General features: G+C 43.1%; 1 protein-coding gene across 2 annotated transcripts in view; it reads left to right on the top strand.

Annotated features, from left to right (window-relative positions):
• The first annotated feature begins 6,872 nt into the window (after nucleotides 1-6,872).
• hm13 (histocompatibility (minor) 13) overlaps nucleotides 6,873-18,824 on the top strand; it is a 29,150-nt gene continuing 17,198 nt past the window's right edge. For both annotated transcript variants that reach the window (XM_007908651.2, XM_042341788.1), the window contains exons 1-6: nucleotides 6,873-7,122; nucleotides 8,867-8,965; nucleotides 10,522-10,604; nucleotides 11,879-11,967; nucleotides 13,519-13,604; nucleotides 18,658-18,783. In XM_007908651.2, coding sequence (XP_007906842.1) covers nucleotides 6,925-7,122; nucleotides 8,867-8,965; nucleotides 10,522-10,604; nucleotides 11,879-11,967; nucleotides 13,519-13,604; nucleotides 18,658-18,783 — 681 coding nt within the window. In that variant the 5' untranslated portion in view covers nucleotides 6,873-6,924. The remainder of the gene's footprint in view (nucleotides 7,123-8,866; nucleotides 8,966-10,521; nucleotides 10,605-11,878; nucleotides 11,968-13,518; nucleotides 13,605-18,657; nucleotides 18,784-18,824) is intronic.

Here is an 18,824-nt window from a genome sequence, read left to right as displayed (position 1 = left end):
TCGCGGGATATGCAGGACTGTAAAGTGGATTGACTGTGTACTTTGTGGGTAATACACAACAGCCAAGTGGATTGAGTGACCAATATTTTTTGGGGGGAGGAATATTATCCCCAGAAAGCGATCTGCCAATCGACTAACAACCAGGTTCCTGCTTACTGCTAGGTAAACAGGTGTGTGGAGTAAGGAAACTTGTCTTAAGGTTTCGCCTGCCCAGGAAACAAAACCGGACCCTCACTTGCGAGGCGAGAGTGCTAACCACGCTATGGGACTCCACGTGGCGCTCTCCCTCGTGACCCTCCCCACTTTTCTCCTTGTCCACTCCCCTTGTCCAGTCTCCTACCGAGTTTTTTAACACTGATTTTTAATTTGATGTAAATGGTTCCCCTTTTATTTGGTTTTCCTTTTACAAATGGGGGTTTCTGCAGATCTGGTGAAATGAAAAAGAGGAGTTATTTTCTTTACACAACACGGTTTGGGAGATAGTTTCTTTGATATAGCCAGAGGGTCCTAGTGCTGTGGAATCTGAATCATTTCATGAACCAGAAACTAGGAACAGCAATTTAAAAAAAAAACTGCATGAACAAACTTGCAGGTACTGTGCTGGATTACATTCTTAATTCACCATTTGAGATTTTGCTGCTGAGTTCTGGCTGTCACACCCAACCCTCAAATTAAGTTGAGTAGTGACTGCTCTGCAAGGGAGCACTGAACCTCACAGTGTCCAGTAAACCCATTCCCCTAGCGCATCTGGTGACTGTGATTTAATATCTTGTTATGCCCATTTGACAGTAAGTGCACACAGTCACTATAGCCTCTGTTTACCTAGCAGTAAGTAGGAACTCGGTTGTTAGTCGATTGGCGGGATAATATTCCTTTCAAAAAGTATATATTTTAAAAAAATTTGGTCACTCAATCCAAATTTTGGGAGACTACTGTGCACAATTAGCTGCCACGTTTTGCCCACAAAATGTAGGATCAATTCACTTTACAGTATATTCTGCGAAGCACTTTGAGACGTCCCGAAGGCGTGATAAAGTGCTACATCAAATGCAAGGATTATTATTATTATTACACTATACATTGAATCCTGTGCAAGTACTTTGAGACGTCTTCCTGAAGTGAAAGGCGCTGTATCAAATGCAAGGATTATAATAATTCTTACATTTGATATAACTCCTTATCACGTCGTTGAGACGGCTCAAAGCGCTTCACAGAATATACTGTAAATTGAATTGACTCTACATTTTGTGGGCAAAATGCAGCAGCTAATCGTGCAGAACAGTCTCCTCAAACAGAGTGACCAAATTATTATTGATTTTTACATCTACTGAATTATGCACTGACACTTTAAATAGCATTTCAAAACAACCGCCATACCAACCACTTCCTCTTTTTAAAAAATTTGGAATCCTGTAGCTCAGTGGTTAGAGCACTCGCCTTGCAAGTGAGACACCTGGGTTCAATTCTAGGCAGGGTGAAACCTTGGGCAAGTTTCCTTACTCCATACGCATAATAATAATCTCTCCCAAACAAAACAATAATAAATTGTGCTGTGCGCAATTGGCTTCTGCGTCTCGCCCACAAATATACAGTCAATTCACTTTACAGCATATTCAGGGAAGTGCTTTGAGACGTCTAGAAGACATGAAAAACACTATATCAAATGCAAGGACATACCCCCACCCCACATTCTAGCCCCACATTCCTGTTACACACAGAACACTGCCTCTTTAAAAAGCATGTGTCTGACCCACTGAGCAAAGCCTTGCTTCTCCTGTTAAGTGTCTGGCTGCCCACCAGCTGGCAGAGATCCTTTTTTTCATACTTTTTCAAAAAAAATTGTTGGCCAATCGATCCTGCCAAATGACGCACACGAACAAAAATTGCAAACTTTCAAAAATTGCTATTTGAAGTCAGGCAAGCGGGAGAAGAGGCCCTGGTCTAATCTGTTTAATTTGCATGCTGGATGGGGGCATAAATATTGAAAGCCTATTGTATATTGTGTACATAGTTTAGTTCGGGCGTAAAGCCTCATTGTAAATGCTCCTGTGGTTATTCAGCTCTACATTCACATCTAAGACACTCAATATCATCCCACATATAAAAGAGGCCACTCACTCCATGACTATTGTTATTATCATCATACCCCAAATTATTTCAGCAGGCTTACACTATATTACTGCTGTGAATTGAAAGTGTTTTTTTATACTGCGTACTCTATGGCTTATATTCGCATTATAAGGATACAGTCTTCATAAGTATATAAGAATGTGTACAAAATCAGTTCTGTACCCTGAACAAAATGGATTGTACAGCCTAGTTGACATTCATTCACATTGAGACTGATCTGTGTACAAAATGTGTGGAAAATCACTTATACACTTAGAACAAGAAGCTCAGTATTAGAATCCGAAAGATCAGCAATAAATGAGCAATAAATCAGCAATGAACTCCATCCCAAGAGTCAACTCAGCAAAAAGATTTATTTTTCTTCCCAATTTAGTTTCCCATCTTTCAGAACAGACGTTCAACCGAAATCCAGTCTGCCTGTTTAGAATATTAAATATCCCATGGCACCATTTGTAAATAGAAGGGAGTTCCTCCCGATCAACAAACCGCCCCCCCAAATAAAATTGGTCATTCACCTCATACAGTTGTGGGACGTCCTCCCGACGAGAAAGGTGCTATACAAATGTATATTTAATTTTTATTTTGTTTGTGGGACATTGCTGTGTTCAAATTGGCTGCCATGTTCACCTGCAAAATACATAGTTCCTACACTTTACAGTAAATCCTGCGAAGTTCTTGAAGACGTCCTCCTGACTTGAAAGGCACAGTATCAAATACAAGAATTATTATTATTACAGTATTATTAATTATCATTATTACATTATAATTATTTCCTCTTCTCCTGACTCCTTTTTCTTTCTATTTGGGTACCCTACTCTGGGTACTTCTCACTGTCTGGTGCCTCACCGAGAAACGTAACCTCAAGACCAATTGTCTTTGTTTTTCATTTCAATTCCTCCTCTCCTCCTCTGCCGGTTTCCCTGAAGCTGGTGACTCATGCTGAGGGTATAGCTTCACAGAGAGCACCTGAAACAAATGTCCATTCTTCATGTGTGAGCCAACTCAGCAAGCATTGGCAGGCTATTCAACTTTTGTTGCCATCTCAGTCAAGCTTGACACTACTCTCTGCCACACATACTCTTCTTATAGCCATTGGAAAGAAATTAGCCTGCAGGAACCCTAGCAAGATTTGTTTCTCTCTGAAGCCTAGCAATGCTGAGGCCAATTACATCAGTGCCATTATTCTGACTGAGACTGACTGACTTAACACAGACCAGAAATCAGAACAGGACCGGCTGTTTCAATTAATCCAGAAAAGTAAAACCAGGGGACACAGCCTGCGATTAAAGTGGGGTAAGTAAACCAGTGGAACAGACTCCTGAAGGATACGGTTAAAGCAGGAAGTGTTGATTTCTTCAAACACAGATTAGATCATTTTCTTTTAGGAAATAACATGGGAAATAGAGAATAGATAGTTCAGAACATATGTGTATATGACCATCAGGAAAGTGGAAGGCGAACTAGATTGACTTTGGTCTTTTTTTCATCTAGCATTTCTTATATTCTTATATTCTTAGGACCTTCTTTGGCTGGCATAGCTCAATAGTATTCCACATGGAAAACTCACCCACTGAGCCAACCAGTGAAAGCTCCATTATAGAAAAGGTGGGAATAAATTGTTTGGAGACGTCTATTAGTTTTCTTTTCAATTCATTTTTATATGTTTCTAAAAAAAACGAACTCAGTGCCCTAAGGAATACAATTTCCAACGCAGCGAGTTCCAGATCTCGTCCTTTAATAATGTAAACAGTGTTATTGGACATAGATCATTGCTGTGTCAGTAATATTGTGGAATGCAACTCCTGAACTTAGACATGTTGTGAGCTTCCAAGGCAAATATAGTCTCCAAGCCTGGATGCTCTATAAAGTAGAATTTGTGAGACTGTGTTTTAACCCTGTGAATAAACAGAGAAACCGGGGGGAAAATTGAAGACGGAAAATGAGAATAGTTCTGAGAATGAGTTACAAAGAGAGGCTAAAGGAAGATAAATCCTTTCTATTGGTTGGGTGGGGGGAGGGGGGAGATTAACACAATGCTCTCTGCTGAAACTGGAGAAGAGAACGAAGGACATGGATATAAATTAGAAAAACCATGAGCCAAACGAAAAGATGAGCTGCTGTATTTCATTCTTAGAGCTGTTAACTTACTTAAGGGATAGGTTGGATGACATGGACTTGGATGAACCATTTCAAAAGGAAATGGGAGCGATTCCAGAATTAAGGGGGAATACAGGCCTGGTGCCAGGAAGAATTAGGTGTGTGATGCCAAAGGCAGCCTGGGGAATCCATAGAAGTCTTGAATATGGCCCTAAAAGACAAAACAGTAAGGTGAACTGAATGGCCTTGTTTGTTCCTCTTCTCTTATACTGTAATATGAACTGTTCAAATGTTGCTCTTGCATTTTATGATACGTTTTTACTTTTCCTCAATCTAAGATGGTTAACTAACGAGCAAATGAGCTCTCAATGCATCATATTTCAATACAGACCTTCAGTGTTTCAGGCAGTCAGTTGTAAATGACCAGGTAATAAAGTTGTAGAGTTTGCAAATGTGATTTCAATCGTTCAGTCTGGGCACAGGGATCAATGTGCAATATCTGCCAATAGATCCACTGACACAAAAACATTACCAAACAAAACAGGCAAACGTACTGCACCTTCCAGAAACTCTGCAGAGGATAATTATTCCAAAACAGGTCCATAAGAATGATTTCAAGGGAATTTCAATTCACTTTGCAGTATATTCCGTGAAGCACTTTGAGACGTCTCAATGATGTGATAAGGCGCTATATCAAATGCAAGGATCATTATTATTGGGTGGGGGGGGGTGATCAACCAACCAGAACTAGAAATGAGGAGCGGGAAATTAAAAATATACAAACTCCATAAACTAGCAGCACCAAGATCAGACAGACCAGATTGGGGAGAGGTGCGGCAGAAACGACTCAAGGATACTGGCAGCAGAAACTCAGGCACGCCAGACCTCAAAAAGATATTAGAACAAGAGCGGCCTCCTCAGGGCAAGACATAAAACGACAGCATTTTTAGGAAAAACATTTCAATCGTGCAAGTTTTTATATTACAAAGGAATTGGGCAAGAGAAAAGAGAAATTGTATTTAAAACGCTTAAGTATTTTGTTCTTGGTTATCCTACCTCAATTGGTAGAAATCTCGCTTCCGAGTCAGGTTGTGAGTTCAAGCTCCCATCGGGGACTTTGAACTCGTAGTCTAAGATGACACTCCAATACAGTGCTGGGGGTGGGGGGGACGGGGGGGTCCTTTATTGTCAGATGTGCCGTCCTTCAAAATGAGATGTTCCACCGAGTTTCCAACTGCCTGTACAGGGGGAACGTTAAAGATCCCATGACACTGCTTGAAAATAGGAGAGAGTTTCTCCTTTTCTTCAATTTAAGACAGTTGTGCAAACGAGCAAATGGGGAGGGAATGGTGGAGTCTAAGCCCTGACTGGGGTCAGACTCCACCACTGCTAAGCACTCCAGGACGCTACTCCGCTTGAAGGGCGCTATATTGTAAGTTATTGTTGTTGATAGGAGAATTTTTTTCTCGCAGAGTGAGTGGTTAGGATACAGAATGCCATGCCGGGAGAGGTGGTTAATCCAGATTAGCTTTCAAAAGGGAACCAGATAAATATTTTTAAAGGAGTAAACCCTGGGGCTATGGGAGGGAAGGCCAGGGATTTGGAATTTGAAGGATTGCTCTTAAAAGAGTGAGCACAGACACAATTTCTATGGTTCTACGGGCAGTCTGGTTGCTAGACACATCTGGGGGTTTGGTGGCTAGGAACATATGGAGGTCTGATTGCTAGGCACATCTCGGGATCTGGTTGCTAGGCACATCTGGGGGTCTGGTTGCCAGGCACATCTAGGTGGTCTGGTTGTTAAGGCACATCTGGGTGGCCTGGTTGCTAAGGCACATCTGGGCAGTTGCCAAGCCACATCTGAGGGTCTGGTTGCTAAGGCACATCTGGGGGCCGGGTTTCTAGGCACATCAGTGTAGTCGGGTTGCTAAGGCACATCTAGGGGTCTGGTTGCTGAGGCACATCTTGGGGTCTGATTGCTAGGCACATCTGGGTGGTCCTGTTGCTAGGTACATCTGCGTGGTCTGGTCGCTAGGTCTATCTGGAGGTCTCGTTGCTAGGCACATCTGGGGGTCTGGTTGCTAGGTATATCTGGGTGGTCTGGTTGCTAAGGCACATCTGAATGGTCTGGTTGATAAGGCACATCTGGGTGATCTGGTTGCTAAGCTACATTGGGGGTCTGGTGGCTAGGCACATCTAGGTGGTCTGATTGCTAGGCACATCTGGGCAGTCTGGTTGCTAAGGCACATCTGGGTGGTCGGGTTGCTAAGACACATGGTGGTCAGGTTGCTAAGCACATCTGGGCGTCTGGTTGCTAAGCCACATCTGGGGGTCTGGTTGCTAAGGCACATCTGGGTGGCCGGGTTGCTAAGACACGTGGCGGTCGGGTTGCTAGGCACATCTGGGGGTCTGGTTGCTAAGGCACATCTGGGGGTCTGGTTGCTAAGGCACATCTGGGTGCTCGGGTTGCTACGGCACATCTGGGTGGCCAGGTTGCTAGGCACATCTGGGCAGTCTGGTTGCTAAGGCACATCTGGGTGATCTGGTTGCTAAGGCACATCTGGATGGCGAGGGTCTGGTTGCTAGGGGAGACCGCCGGCCGTGACGTCGCTTCCGCCGCCTGACGTCACTTCCGCCGCCAGGTCTTAGGGAAACGTGGCCTTCGGCGCGCAGTTGCAGTGAGAGGTAGAGAGAGACATGGCGGACGTGCCGAGCTCACTCCAGGCCGAGGCCGCCCTGAACGACACCGAGCCCGGCGCTGCCAGCGTCAATGGCACCGTCAAGTTCGTGGCCACCCTGGAGGGCGCAGCCGTGGCCTACGGGAGTCTGGTTCTCATGGCGCTGCTGCCCATCTTCTTCGGGGCCCTGCGCTCTGTCAACTGCGCCAAGAGCAAGGTAAAGGCCGGCCCTCGGGTCAGAGCGAGGGGAAGGGGGGAAGAGTGAGGGGAAGGGGGCAACAGAGAGCGAGGGGAAGGGGGCAACAGAACGAGGGGAAAGGGGGCAACAGAGCGAGGGGAAGGGAGGAAGAGTGGGGGGAAGGGGGCAACAGAGAGCGAGGGGAAGGGGGCAACAGAGCGAGGGGAAAGGGGGAAGAATGAGGGGAAGGGGGCAACAGAGAGCGAGGGCAAGGGGGGAAGAGTGGGGGGAAGAAAGAGGGGGAAACGGGAAGAAGATGGGATGAGGGAAGGAAGAGAGAGCGAGGGTTTGGGGCAATGGGAGGGCGATGAGATGGGATGGACCCAAGACAATATAAATAAATTAATTTAATTCTCCCCCTTTGTAATTAAAATGTATTGGCGATGGCGTGTTTTTTCTTTTTGCTTTTGCTCCTCCTTTGGCAAATGAACTCCAGCAGCAGGTGCCCCCCCCGCCCCCCCATTTAAAGTGTGGTCTTTTTTTAAAAAAAATATTTAAAAAAAAACATTGTTTTAATTGTAAGGCAGTTCTGTGGATTGTAATTGTTGCATTTAAGAGTGGTTGCCCTTCTGATTTTTAAAATTGCGTGTGTGCACGCAGATGTTTTATGTTAAAGAAAACATTCTGTCATTTAAGGCAAACATAAGGGTTGATAAAGTTGAGGCTTGTGTAAATTTGGCTCTGAGCAGTAGTAGTATGTATATACGAAATATAATGGTAAGCACTTGGCAGCTTAATAAACCAAATCTCACAGTTGAGCTGATATTTTTAACTTTGAGACGTTATTTAGTTGTTATCTCGAATGCAAGCATGATTATTATTGTTGTTATTAAAGGACTGATTGCAGAGAGGAATTTCTATTGTATTGTTTACAAATTCCCATTTCATTCAGTGTTGAGTGAGTCAGTGCATCTTGCATTATCAAGGTATGTGTAATTTGGTCATAAATTTAAAACAAAATGTTATACAGTCATTTTTCATCCCAAAGGTGTTGACTTTTGCTGGAGTGTGGTTCTGTTGATGTTAACATCTGTCAGTATCATGTCCAGGCGGACTCTTGCTGTGTACCAGTGAACGTCTGGGGTTTATTTGACCCTGGGAATGATTATCGTGGTTGATCCCTATCTTATTCTTGCTTTATATCCGTGCAAATACAAATTCTGGTAAGGAGTTGCTTGATAGCTAGTAGGAACCATGGCTGATTTTCTTCTTCTTCATTCCCCTCCTCTGCCCACTCCTCTCCCCCAACACACAGCCAGCGCATTGTTATTGAGGTCCAATTGAAACACATTAACTGTTTGCTCCTGACGAAATTAATACGTGACACACTAGGAATTGAACTGGGAACGTATTTAGTCTTTGTGACATTTTGCTCCCACTAGTCGTGTGTCAGGTAGGGAGCTGAGTGCTGTGTGGGCCAATGAATGAGTGAGTGTTTACATTATATAAAAGAATTCCATTGTGAGCTTTTAGAGACTCTTAGGATTGTGATGCATATTTTTGAGTTACTTCTGATATTTAAGTAGTAAAATGAAGCATTTTCCTGATGTTCAGGGCTTTACTCTTTAAGATACTATGTGTGAAATCTTATCCCATCTGACGCACTGTACCAGCATGAATGTTTTGCCTCTGAACGGCCTCACAAGATACTTTTGATACTATAATTTTACGATTTCCATTTCAATGCACCGTGATTATGAATTGCTTTGATTTTGTGTTACAGAATTCCTCAGATATGCCAGAGACTATTACAAGTCGAGATGCAGCCAGATTCCCCATTATAGCCAGCTGCACGTTGTTTGGTCTTTACCTGTTTTTCAAAGTAAGTTGTTTGTTTTTAAAGTCAAACTTGTTTGAAAATGCTAAGTTTCAATCTCAAAGACAATGTGTAAAGGTAGTTACGGGGAAAAAAGCATTATGTATTATTTGAATAAAGCATCTTCCCAGGTGTAGCAGACTGCATCTATAAATGCACCTAATTCCCGAAGCTAATTGTGCATCAGTATAGTGAGTGGCTGTAAAACCAGGGTGGAATGATGGAATAAAGATATGAGGCCCTTGAGTGTCGTTCAGTAAGATTGAGAAGAGGATCGACATCAGTGTATCTCTAACTGTTAAGTTTTTCTTTTGACTTTGTAGTGAATATTTTCCCTTTTTTTCAAGGTTTAAATACCACTGTGAAATTGCCGATTTTAGCTTTGTTTTCAAAGATGATTTGCAAATGTATTAATTATGTTCTCTTAATGCCTCTGCACTGACTGGGAAACCAGTCCTTCAGAGTGAAAATGAAAATAGGTTAATGAGACAGGTTGAGTTGATTAGGATGAATGTAGGTAGGGTTTAAGTGCCCTATATTTGAGCACAGGAATACCACGGGTTTTCTTTCTGGGAAGGGAGGTTTGATAACTGTGACAGTTAATCTAAGCAATGATTCTGTATCTTTCGCAAACCTTAATTGTATCCTTTTCACTGGGGTGGAAGCTCGGATAGATGCTGAATACAGGGCGATAGAGAGAGCTTTGTTACAAAGGTATCATGCATTCTTTTAAGGTTTGTTGTAATCATTCTGAAAACTATGGAAGAGTGTCCAGAGAAACCTGCTGTACGTCTATAGCTTTTGACAAATAATTGAAATTGTGACTGCTTTAAAATGGTTAGTGCTCTCTTAGCCTTCATGAAAATGAGATTCTTTCTAAGATCTTTTGTGAATGCTTCAGGTAATATACAAAGTTTTTCTCCCAAAAAATACACACTCAATCCATTTTACGGTATATTCTGTGAAGGACTTTGAGACGTCTCAATGACGTGATAAGGTGCTATATCAAATGCAAGGATTATTATTATTAAAGTACATGGTGGAATATGTCCCAGTTTCCCCCAAATGAGTTTTAATTTTTAGTTTTAAATTATTTTTGAATGTAGTATCTTATGTGATCATTCAGGTGATGTGAATGACGGTATCTCAGTGATATCTTGAGTAGCTGTGTGAATTCAGAAAACAATCTTGGTTGAAAAAAATTATTCAGTTGCATTTATTGCCCTGTGACATAAAATGGATTCAGTGAAGTGCCTCTTCACTCAAAGCATACGTGCCCTTATGCGACTTTGATGATGTGCCTTTGAATTTGACAACACTTTGTCTGAAAGAGATGTATGTGGTAGTGCAGTGATTTGTCTTGTGAAGGCACATCATCATCTTTTAAATGTGCACCTGCAGAATATGTATTGAAATTCTATGGAAATTTTTCTTCAATTTAATAGCCTTGGTTCCACACCAAGAACAATGAACTTTTAGTTTTAAGTGGCCCTCTCTCCTGTTTTTGTAGTCGCATTACTTGATTTTCCTAATTCCTGCATTTTTTCTCTCCCTGTTTTTAGATATTTTCCCAAGAGTACATTAACCTGCTCTTATCTATTTACTTTTTTATACTGGGTATCCTGGCTCTGTCGCACACACTCAGGTAAAATGCTCCTTTTTACTGTTGATAACAATGACCTTTTAACAGTCAATCAACAACAATAACTTGCATTTATATAGTACCCTCCATGTCGGACAGTGTTTCGAAGCGCTTAAAATCCACTTTGCAGTATATCCTTTCTAGGGGTAGTAATCCCTTCAATTTAAAAAAAAACATTTTTTTAAAAATTGGTCACTCAATCCACCACTGTTTGTGGAATGCTGCTGTGCGCAATTGGCTGCTGCGTTTCGTCCACAAAATATACAATCAATTCACTTTACAATATATTCTGTGAAGCACTTTGAGCCGTCTCAACAACGTGATAAGGTGCTATATCAAATACAACAATTATTATTATCCTGTGAAGTGCTTTGAGATGTCTTGATGACGTGATAACGTGCTATATCAAATGCAAGGATTATTGTTATCATTCTTATTAATGGGAAAGGGTTTTTGATGGAGACTGTTAGAAATGTGAAGGGCTGCCTTGTGTGTCTCACAGTACAATTTGGTTCTTTTTCTTTGACAATGATTTAGCTCTGTAAAATTAAGTCAGCCTCCGTGGCTTGCATTTTAAAAGAAAAAGTAGAGGTGAAGGCTGGTAAGGGTGAAGGAAAAGAAAAGTCCCATAAGCCATATCAGTTAATCACTGTACACTTTTCCCCCTTCTCCACTTTCCTCTCCTTCCACCCTGAAAGCACTGACACTTGCTGGGTAACATTCTATGGGTGCTTGTAAATCTTAATATACCTTTACTCATCACAAGCCTGGTTTTGCATTGTCTAACAGGGTCACTGGTCAAGAGCAGGCACTCTTGTCTGATGCTACAACAACAACTTGCATTTGTAAAGCGCCCCTCACGGAGGGTAGTGTTCAAAAGCTGCTTGTATATAAACCTTTGTGAGAAAAATAAATGTTTTGGTGGCATTCAATGCAGGCACTGTGTATTAGTTCACAACCTACTGCCACTTGCCTGTCAGGGTTCTGGGTGGAGGGTATGTGTTTCCGCATCGGGGAAAATGGAAGATGGTGCATCTGCCAGTGTCTGGCTCAGACCTAGGTGTTGGTCGGCAGCAGTCAAGAAAGACAAGGCATTTTAATATAAAAATCAGTTTGTAATATAAATCTGACTCTTGCAATACTATTGTAGCCCACATAAGAGATAGAGGGTAAAGATTCAGTGCTATTGATTAGTTCACTATTAGAAGAGCATAAAAGTGGGTTGTTTCAGTGAAAAGTAATAACTGGAATAATTAGAGTTTCTGTTTCTGTTTCAGTCCAGCAATGAATCGAGTGTATCCCACTAATCTCCCCAACAAGCAGTACCAACTGCTCTTTACTCAGGGAACCGGGGAAACGAAGGAGGGTATGTACTATGCAACTTTTTCCTTTTGAACTGCACTAAGTACGGTATTGGAACAAAGTGAAAATTGACCAGATTGTTTGCTCTGCCTATCATCTCTTACTGCTGGGTGAAGGTTTGAACCCTGTTGATTCAACCCCATTCCAGATCATGAGCTCTCAATCAAGGCTGACGCAAGCTGAGGTTCTGTCTGCCTGTAAAGGTCAATCTAAAAGATCGCTTGTCTGTATTTCAAAGAGCAAAGAGGCAGACAAGACCTCAGTTTTAACATTTCATCCAATTGGCAGCAATGAGTATTGCTAAACTGAATTTAGCAACTTATATATTTCCTTGATGGCTGTTTAAGAATAACATTGCTAGAGACTTGGAGTTTCTTGTCTAAAGCCCTCCTCACCAGTCTCCCATCCACTACCATCCATAAAATCCAAATCATTCAAAACTCTGCCACCTACATTCTCAGCCGCACAAAACTCTGCTCCCCGATTACCCCAGTCCTTGCCAGACTGCACTGGCTGCCTGTTCCAGAGAGGATCGATTTCAAGATCCTCACCCTCGTATTCAAGTCCCTGCACTCCCCGACCTCTCTGACCTCCACTCCTCAAAACAGTACCCGTTGCCTTTGTTCCTCTGGGTCTGGCCTCCTCCTCGTCCCCCGAGTCCTCCGCTCCACCCTCGGCGGCCATGCCTTCAGCCACTATGCCCCGAGGCTCTGGAACTGCCTTCCTCACTCCCTTCGCCTCGCTCCCTCCCTATTTTCAGGTCTCTGCTGAAGACCTTTCTTTTCAACCGCGCCTTTGGTCACCTTTCTCCCCCTCCACCTGGCTCCCCCTCCACCTGGCTGGGTCCTGGGATCCGTTACTGTGAAGCGCTCTTGAGACGCCGTCTGGCATGGAGGGCACTGTATAAATCCCAGTTGTTGTTGTTGTCCTCCAGCTGTCAATAGAGCAGACCTGGAGGGAAGCCACTTTATTGCTTGAAATTGTCCATTTAGTTGTAGGGCTTTCGTTAGATGGTTAAATTATTGAATGTTGAATGTGGGGAGTTGTTTAGAACTAAAATATTTAAGTATTAAACCACCCAGCAGTGATATAAGCAAACAAACGAAGTGCTGTGATCAGTCCTTGCTTATCATGCTTTTTAACGGGTGATTCTGATGTGACTAAGTTGATGCATACCAGTCGCCTGACTGCTGGTGCAAAGTTTAGATTCAATTTGAGGGATGTTTTTTGCTGAATTAATGTCCACATCTCCTGTAGAACAAGCTATTACTGTCCTTCCAATCAAATATGCTGGATGCCGAGATAATCATTTTATTTTGTCCACTTAGAGCAAGTTGCATTATCTGTTGGCAGTAACTAATGATAAGAATAGTATCTTCTTTCTCTCCTTCAATGCTGTCAAGGGTTGCTATGCAGCCTTAAACGTAATGCCCATTGGACAAAGCTACTGGGAGGGACCTTGAGCCTGTGGAGTTTCAAGAAACGGTGTAGAAGAAAATANTTTTTTAATATACTGTGTATGTATATATATAGCTATTATATTTTGTTTTCCTAGAAATCATCAATTATGAGTTTGACACAAAAGATCTGGTCTGCCTTGCGTTCAGCAGTGTAGTTGGAGTCTGGTATTTGCTGAAAAAGGTAAGAACAACTCATCGATCAAATGGGCTTCAATAATCAAATTTTGGTAAATTGGTGTTCTGGTTAACCCATTGCTGTCTGGGTCTCATCAAATGGCTCTGTATGTTCATGTACTCAACTATAAAGAGAGCCTCGGTATTGACTCCCAGTCTCTACTGAATAAACTCGGGGTGAGTGGGGGGTATGATTTTTGCTCCTGTTTGCTGTCCAGTCACTACTCCCTTCACTTGCTAGATCATATGCATAAATCCTTGTTAGTTCCAGACCTCATAATTAACAACAACAAAATACATTTGGGTAGTGCCTATCGGTCGGGAGTACATTCCAAGACGCTGGATAGTCATGGATTTGCACCCAAGCTGGGGGTAACCGAGGAAGATAATAATCATTGCATTTGATATAGCACCTTATCACATCTTTGAGACAACAACAACAAAGTGACATTTATAGAGCGCCTTTCACGTCGGGAGGACGTCCCAAAACGCTGAACAGTCATGTGTTGGGGCCTGAGCATGGAGGAGGGGTGGTGTAGAAGTGAGGGAAGGCAGAGGGGTGGGAGGGTGACCAAAGGCACGGTTGAGGGGAAGGGTCTTGAGACCGGCCTTGAAGGAGGCGAAGGAGGAAGCGAGGCGAAGGGACCGTGGGATGGAGTTCCAGAGTGTGGGGGCAGAGAGGCTGAAAGCCCGGCCATCGATGGTAGGACGGTCGGACGGGAGACATGGAGCAGGCCGGAGCCTGATAAACGGAGAGAGCGGGCAGGTTGGTAGGGAATCAGCAGGTCAGAGAGGTAGGAGGGGGTGATGCCATGGATGGCTTTAAAGCTGAGGATGAGGATCTTGCACTCGATCCTCTGAGGGATGGGAGCCAGTGGAGGCGGGTGAGGGTGGGAGTGATGGGTCGCGGAGCCTGGTGCGTGAGAGTACACGAGATGCAGAGTTTTGGATGATCTGCAGCTTGTGAAGGGAAGAGTTGGGAAGTCTGGTGAGGAGGGAGTTCTCGTAATCAAGCCTTGAGGTGTCCAGCAGCGACCACACCGACTGTCCCATTCCCACTTCCGCCGCAAGCCACCCCTGACCCTGGGGACTAACCTCTCCTCCCTCATCTGCATCCCCACCCACCCTCCCAACCATTCCACTACCCTCTCCCATCCCACGCAACTCTCTGCCAACTCCGCATTGGACTTCAAAATGTCTGCTCCATCTTCACAAGACCCTGGCCATCAATGAACTCATCCTCGATGAGAACATTGACATCATGGCACTAACAGAAACTGGATCACCCCAGGTGATACCTTCCCCCTCACTGAGGCCACATCACCCGGCTACATCTACCACCATACCCCACGTCCTAACCGTCGTGGCGGTGGTGTGGCCCTCATCTCCAGCGCGTCACTTGTCCTGTCCTCCTACTCCACCGGCTTTATCCCCTCCTTCGAACACCTTACCCTCTACCATCCCTCCCACCTCTCTATGAAAATTCTCTTACTCTACCGCCCCCTAAAATTCTCTCCCACCTTCATCTCTGACATCTCCATTCTCTTTGCTTCTCTCTGCCTCTGCTCCGACTGCCTCATCATCCCAGGCAACTTCAGTCTCCACTTCACCTCCTCCTGCTCCATCTCCTCAGACTTCTCCTCTGGGCAGCACGGAAACCCGATTGTAGGGATTCATGGAGGGAGTGAGAGGAGAGGAAAGAGCGAAGCTGGGAGGCAACGGCTCTCTCAAGGACCTTGTATAGGAAACGGAGATTTGAGATGGGCCGGTAGCTAGATAGCTGTGATGGGTCGAGGGAAGGTTTTTTCTAGGTTGGGGTGATAGTGGCTGTTTTGAGCGGGGAAGGAACAGTGCCAGATGACAGGGAGAGGTTAATGATGTCGGCGAGTAGTGGGGGAAGGAGGTGGAGCTGGGATTTAAGGAGAGGGGTAGGGATGGGGTCGAGGGAGCACGTGGTGGATTTCATGGACATCTAAAAATGCTTCACAGAATCTACTGTAAAATGAATTGACTATATTTTGTGGGAAAAACGTGATAGCCAATTGCACACAGCAGTGTCCCACTCATGGATTGAGTGACCAATTTTCTCTAAGGCATTATTACCCTTGAAAAGGATTCTGCCGATCGACTAACATCCAGGTTCCTACTTACTGCTAGATAAACTTGAGAGTCATGTGGCGTAAGGAAACTTACCCAACATTTCTCCCTGCCGGGAACCGAACCCAGGTCTCTCGCTTGCGAGGTGAGTACTCTATAACCACTGAGCTACAGGACTCCACAATGCTCAAAGAATGAAGAAAGATGACGTTCATTCATCTCCAGTGTTCAAAGCTGACCTGCCCTTGGACTGTTCACTCCAGTCCAGTACAGTAACTGTGTCCCGTGAAGTTCATTTCACTCTGTGCAGATCCTAAACAACATAAAGCCAATATAAAACTAGGCTTCTGATTTCACAGCTGGTTTTCAGCTGCTCCTTAATGGATATCTTGTGCTCAAAATAGGAACACAAAATACTCTATACAAAGAACTCGTAAATTTCCAATATGATTTCAACCAGTGTGATCATCTGGTGACATGATTATTTTCAATGTCTCCGGAGCTATTAATAGCTATTCTCAGTGAATGAAAAATGGTCCCTTGGAAACTTTGAGGTTTTGTGGAGATGAAGCGATTGTATTAAAAGAAAGGTTGAAAACTAGTTCTGTGAATGCTGTAGGTACGCAACATTGTTTTGTATCTTGGGTTGACTTCTATTGAACTCGCGTATCAAAATTGTGAATGGCAAAGAGAAGTACAGATCAACTGCAAATGTGCTGGATGAAGGTTTCAAAACCACTACAGTATTCTTCCCGCGTCCAGCAATAGTTTTTTTATTATTATATTTTAATAATTTAGATATTGTTCTGCTGGCAAGCCTAGAAATCTATATGTGATATGGTCTTCTAGAACTTTAAATCAATACTAATCTATTGATCATAGAATCGTAGAATTATGCAGCACAGAAGGAGGCCATTCGACCCATTATGTCTTTGAAAAGAGCTATCCAACTCAATCCCAGTCCCCAGCTCTCTCCCCATAGCCCTGCAAACTTGTCCTCCCCAAATAATTATTTAATTCTCTCTTAGAAGTTGTCATTGAATCGGCTTCCACCAGCCTTTCAGGCAATGCATTCCAGATTCCAACAACTCACTGTGTGAAAAAATGTCTCCTCACCTCCCCTTTATTTCTTTTAACAACTATTTTAAATTGGTGTCCTCGGGTTACCGACCCACCTGCCAGTGGAAATTTTCTCCTTGTTCACCCTATCGAATCCCCTCATCATTTTGAAAACTTCTACTGAGTCTCCTCTTAATAATATAATAATAATCCTTGCATTTGATATAGCGCTTTTCACGTCTTCTCGACGTCTCAAAGCGCTTCACAGAATATGCTGTAAAGTGAATTGACCATATATTTGTGGGCGAAACCTTCTCTGCTCTAAGGAGAATAATCCTTACTTCTCTAGAGGCTAGAGAAGCTAGGTTTATAACTGAAGTCCCTCATTCCTGGTACCATCCTGGTAAAAATGAAGGACTGAATATAAATGTATTGACCCTGACAAAATTTCAGTCAAAGTAGGTGGCATGTAGACACAGATTGTGGTATTGTTTAGCATTTCCCGTATAAGGGATGAACGATGGGACAGGGCAGGCTGGCAATAAAGACTTCTTGGGCTTTTGGGTCAACCACCATTTAATGCGTCTCCAAACTATTACTAATTGGTCTATTAGTGTAACATCCAGGGGGAATTGCATGCATGCAGAAATTGATGCTAAATCAAATAAAAAGATTGCATCTAGGATATGAACTTTTTTTTTCTTTGGTTTACTGCTTAACTGGGGATCCCTCCTGATGAGATCACGTGGACTGAAAAAGCCTTCTTCACCCAAACCTCCTTTGGTATTCCAGCCAAATTGTCTTCAAAACTTGCACAGTATTGTCCTATGGGTTCAGTGATTGAAACCATACTCCCAATAGAAGCAAAAAACTAAGTGCCTTCAGGAGAGAGAATTGGTAGAAGCGGAGGAAATTGGGGCGGAAGGAGAACGTGTTTCCTTTTTCCATAGAGAATGTCTCATCTCTCTAAAGGCCCATCTGCCATACAGTAACTTGGTAGCAAAGCAGCAATTACTGTTAATTAAAAAACATCACACCAGCTCCTGACTAAAGGCTCAAATATTACTGTCTTATTGTAGTTGTTAGGACTTCAAGTCCAATTTTAGGTTTGATATACAAATTGTTCTCCTCTCCGTGGTGGCAAACCAGAGCAAACCAGATCAAAACCCGAGTTTACACCATGCCTGCTATCACCATTATAGCAGACATCATGATGCTGTGATAGGACTGCTCTCTGCCACCGCTTTGGATAGTTAATTTGTGTAACATTGAGCATTTCAAATACTGTATAGTCAGCTGCCCGATTTCCTCTGTGGTTCGGTGCAGATTCTGTGAAAGTAATTCTGTGGTGGTCTGGGGTTAGAGGAAATCGGAACTTTTGAGAAACGAGCATAACCTGTACTAGTTAAGTCAAGCAGGTAAGACACTTAGTGTGTCTTTACTGATATTTTCCAGCTGCAAAAAACATCAATGCATCAGTTCATCAGCAAAACTGCTTTAGATAAATAATAATATAATAATAATCCTTACATTTGATATAGCGCTTTTCACGTCTTCAAAGCCCTTCACAAAATAAACTGTAAAGTGAATTGACTGTACATTTGTGGGTGAAATGTGGCAGACAATTGCGCACAGCAGTGTCCCACAAACGTTCGTGGATTGAAATGACTAATTTATTGTGTTTTTTTTTCTTGAGGGATTATTATCAGGTGTGTGGAGTAAGGAAACTTGTCCAAGGTTTCACCCTGCAGGGAATCAAACCTAGGTCTCTCGCTTGCAAAGCGAGTGCTCTAACCACTGAGCTACAGGACTCCAAATCTCAGGATAGAGTAACAAGATTTTATACATGTGCTAAACTTGACTATCTGTGTGTGTGTTTTAACTGTAATCCTTCTCTGTTGCAGCATTGGATTGCCAACAATCTGTTTGGATTAGCCTTTTCTCTCAACGGTGTTGAGCTACTGCATCTGAACAACGTCAGCACAGGCTGCATTCTCCTGGGTGGACTTTTTATCTACGATGTGTTCTGGGTAAGTGTTTCTTCCTTCAGTTATGCTTTTGGTCAACATTT

Source organism: Callorhinchus milii, unplaced genomic scaffold (genome assembly GCF_018977255.1).
Source record: "Callorhinchus milii isolate IMCB2004 unplaced genomic scaffold, IMCB_Cmil_1.0 Scaffold18, whole genome shotgun sequence".
NCBI classification, from domain to species: domain Eukaryota; kingdom Metazoa; phylum Chordata; class Chondrichthyes; order Chimaeriformes; family Callorhinchidae; genus Callorhinchus; species Callorhinchus milii.
This window is presented reverse-complemented; position numbering and strand designations above follow the sequence as displayed.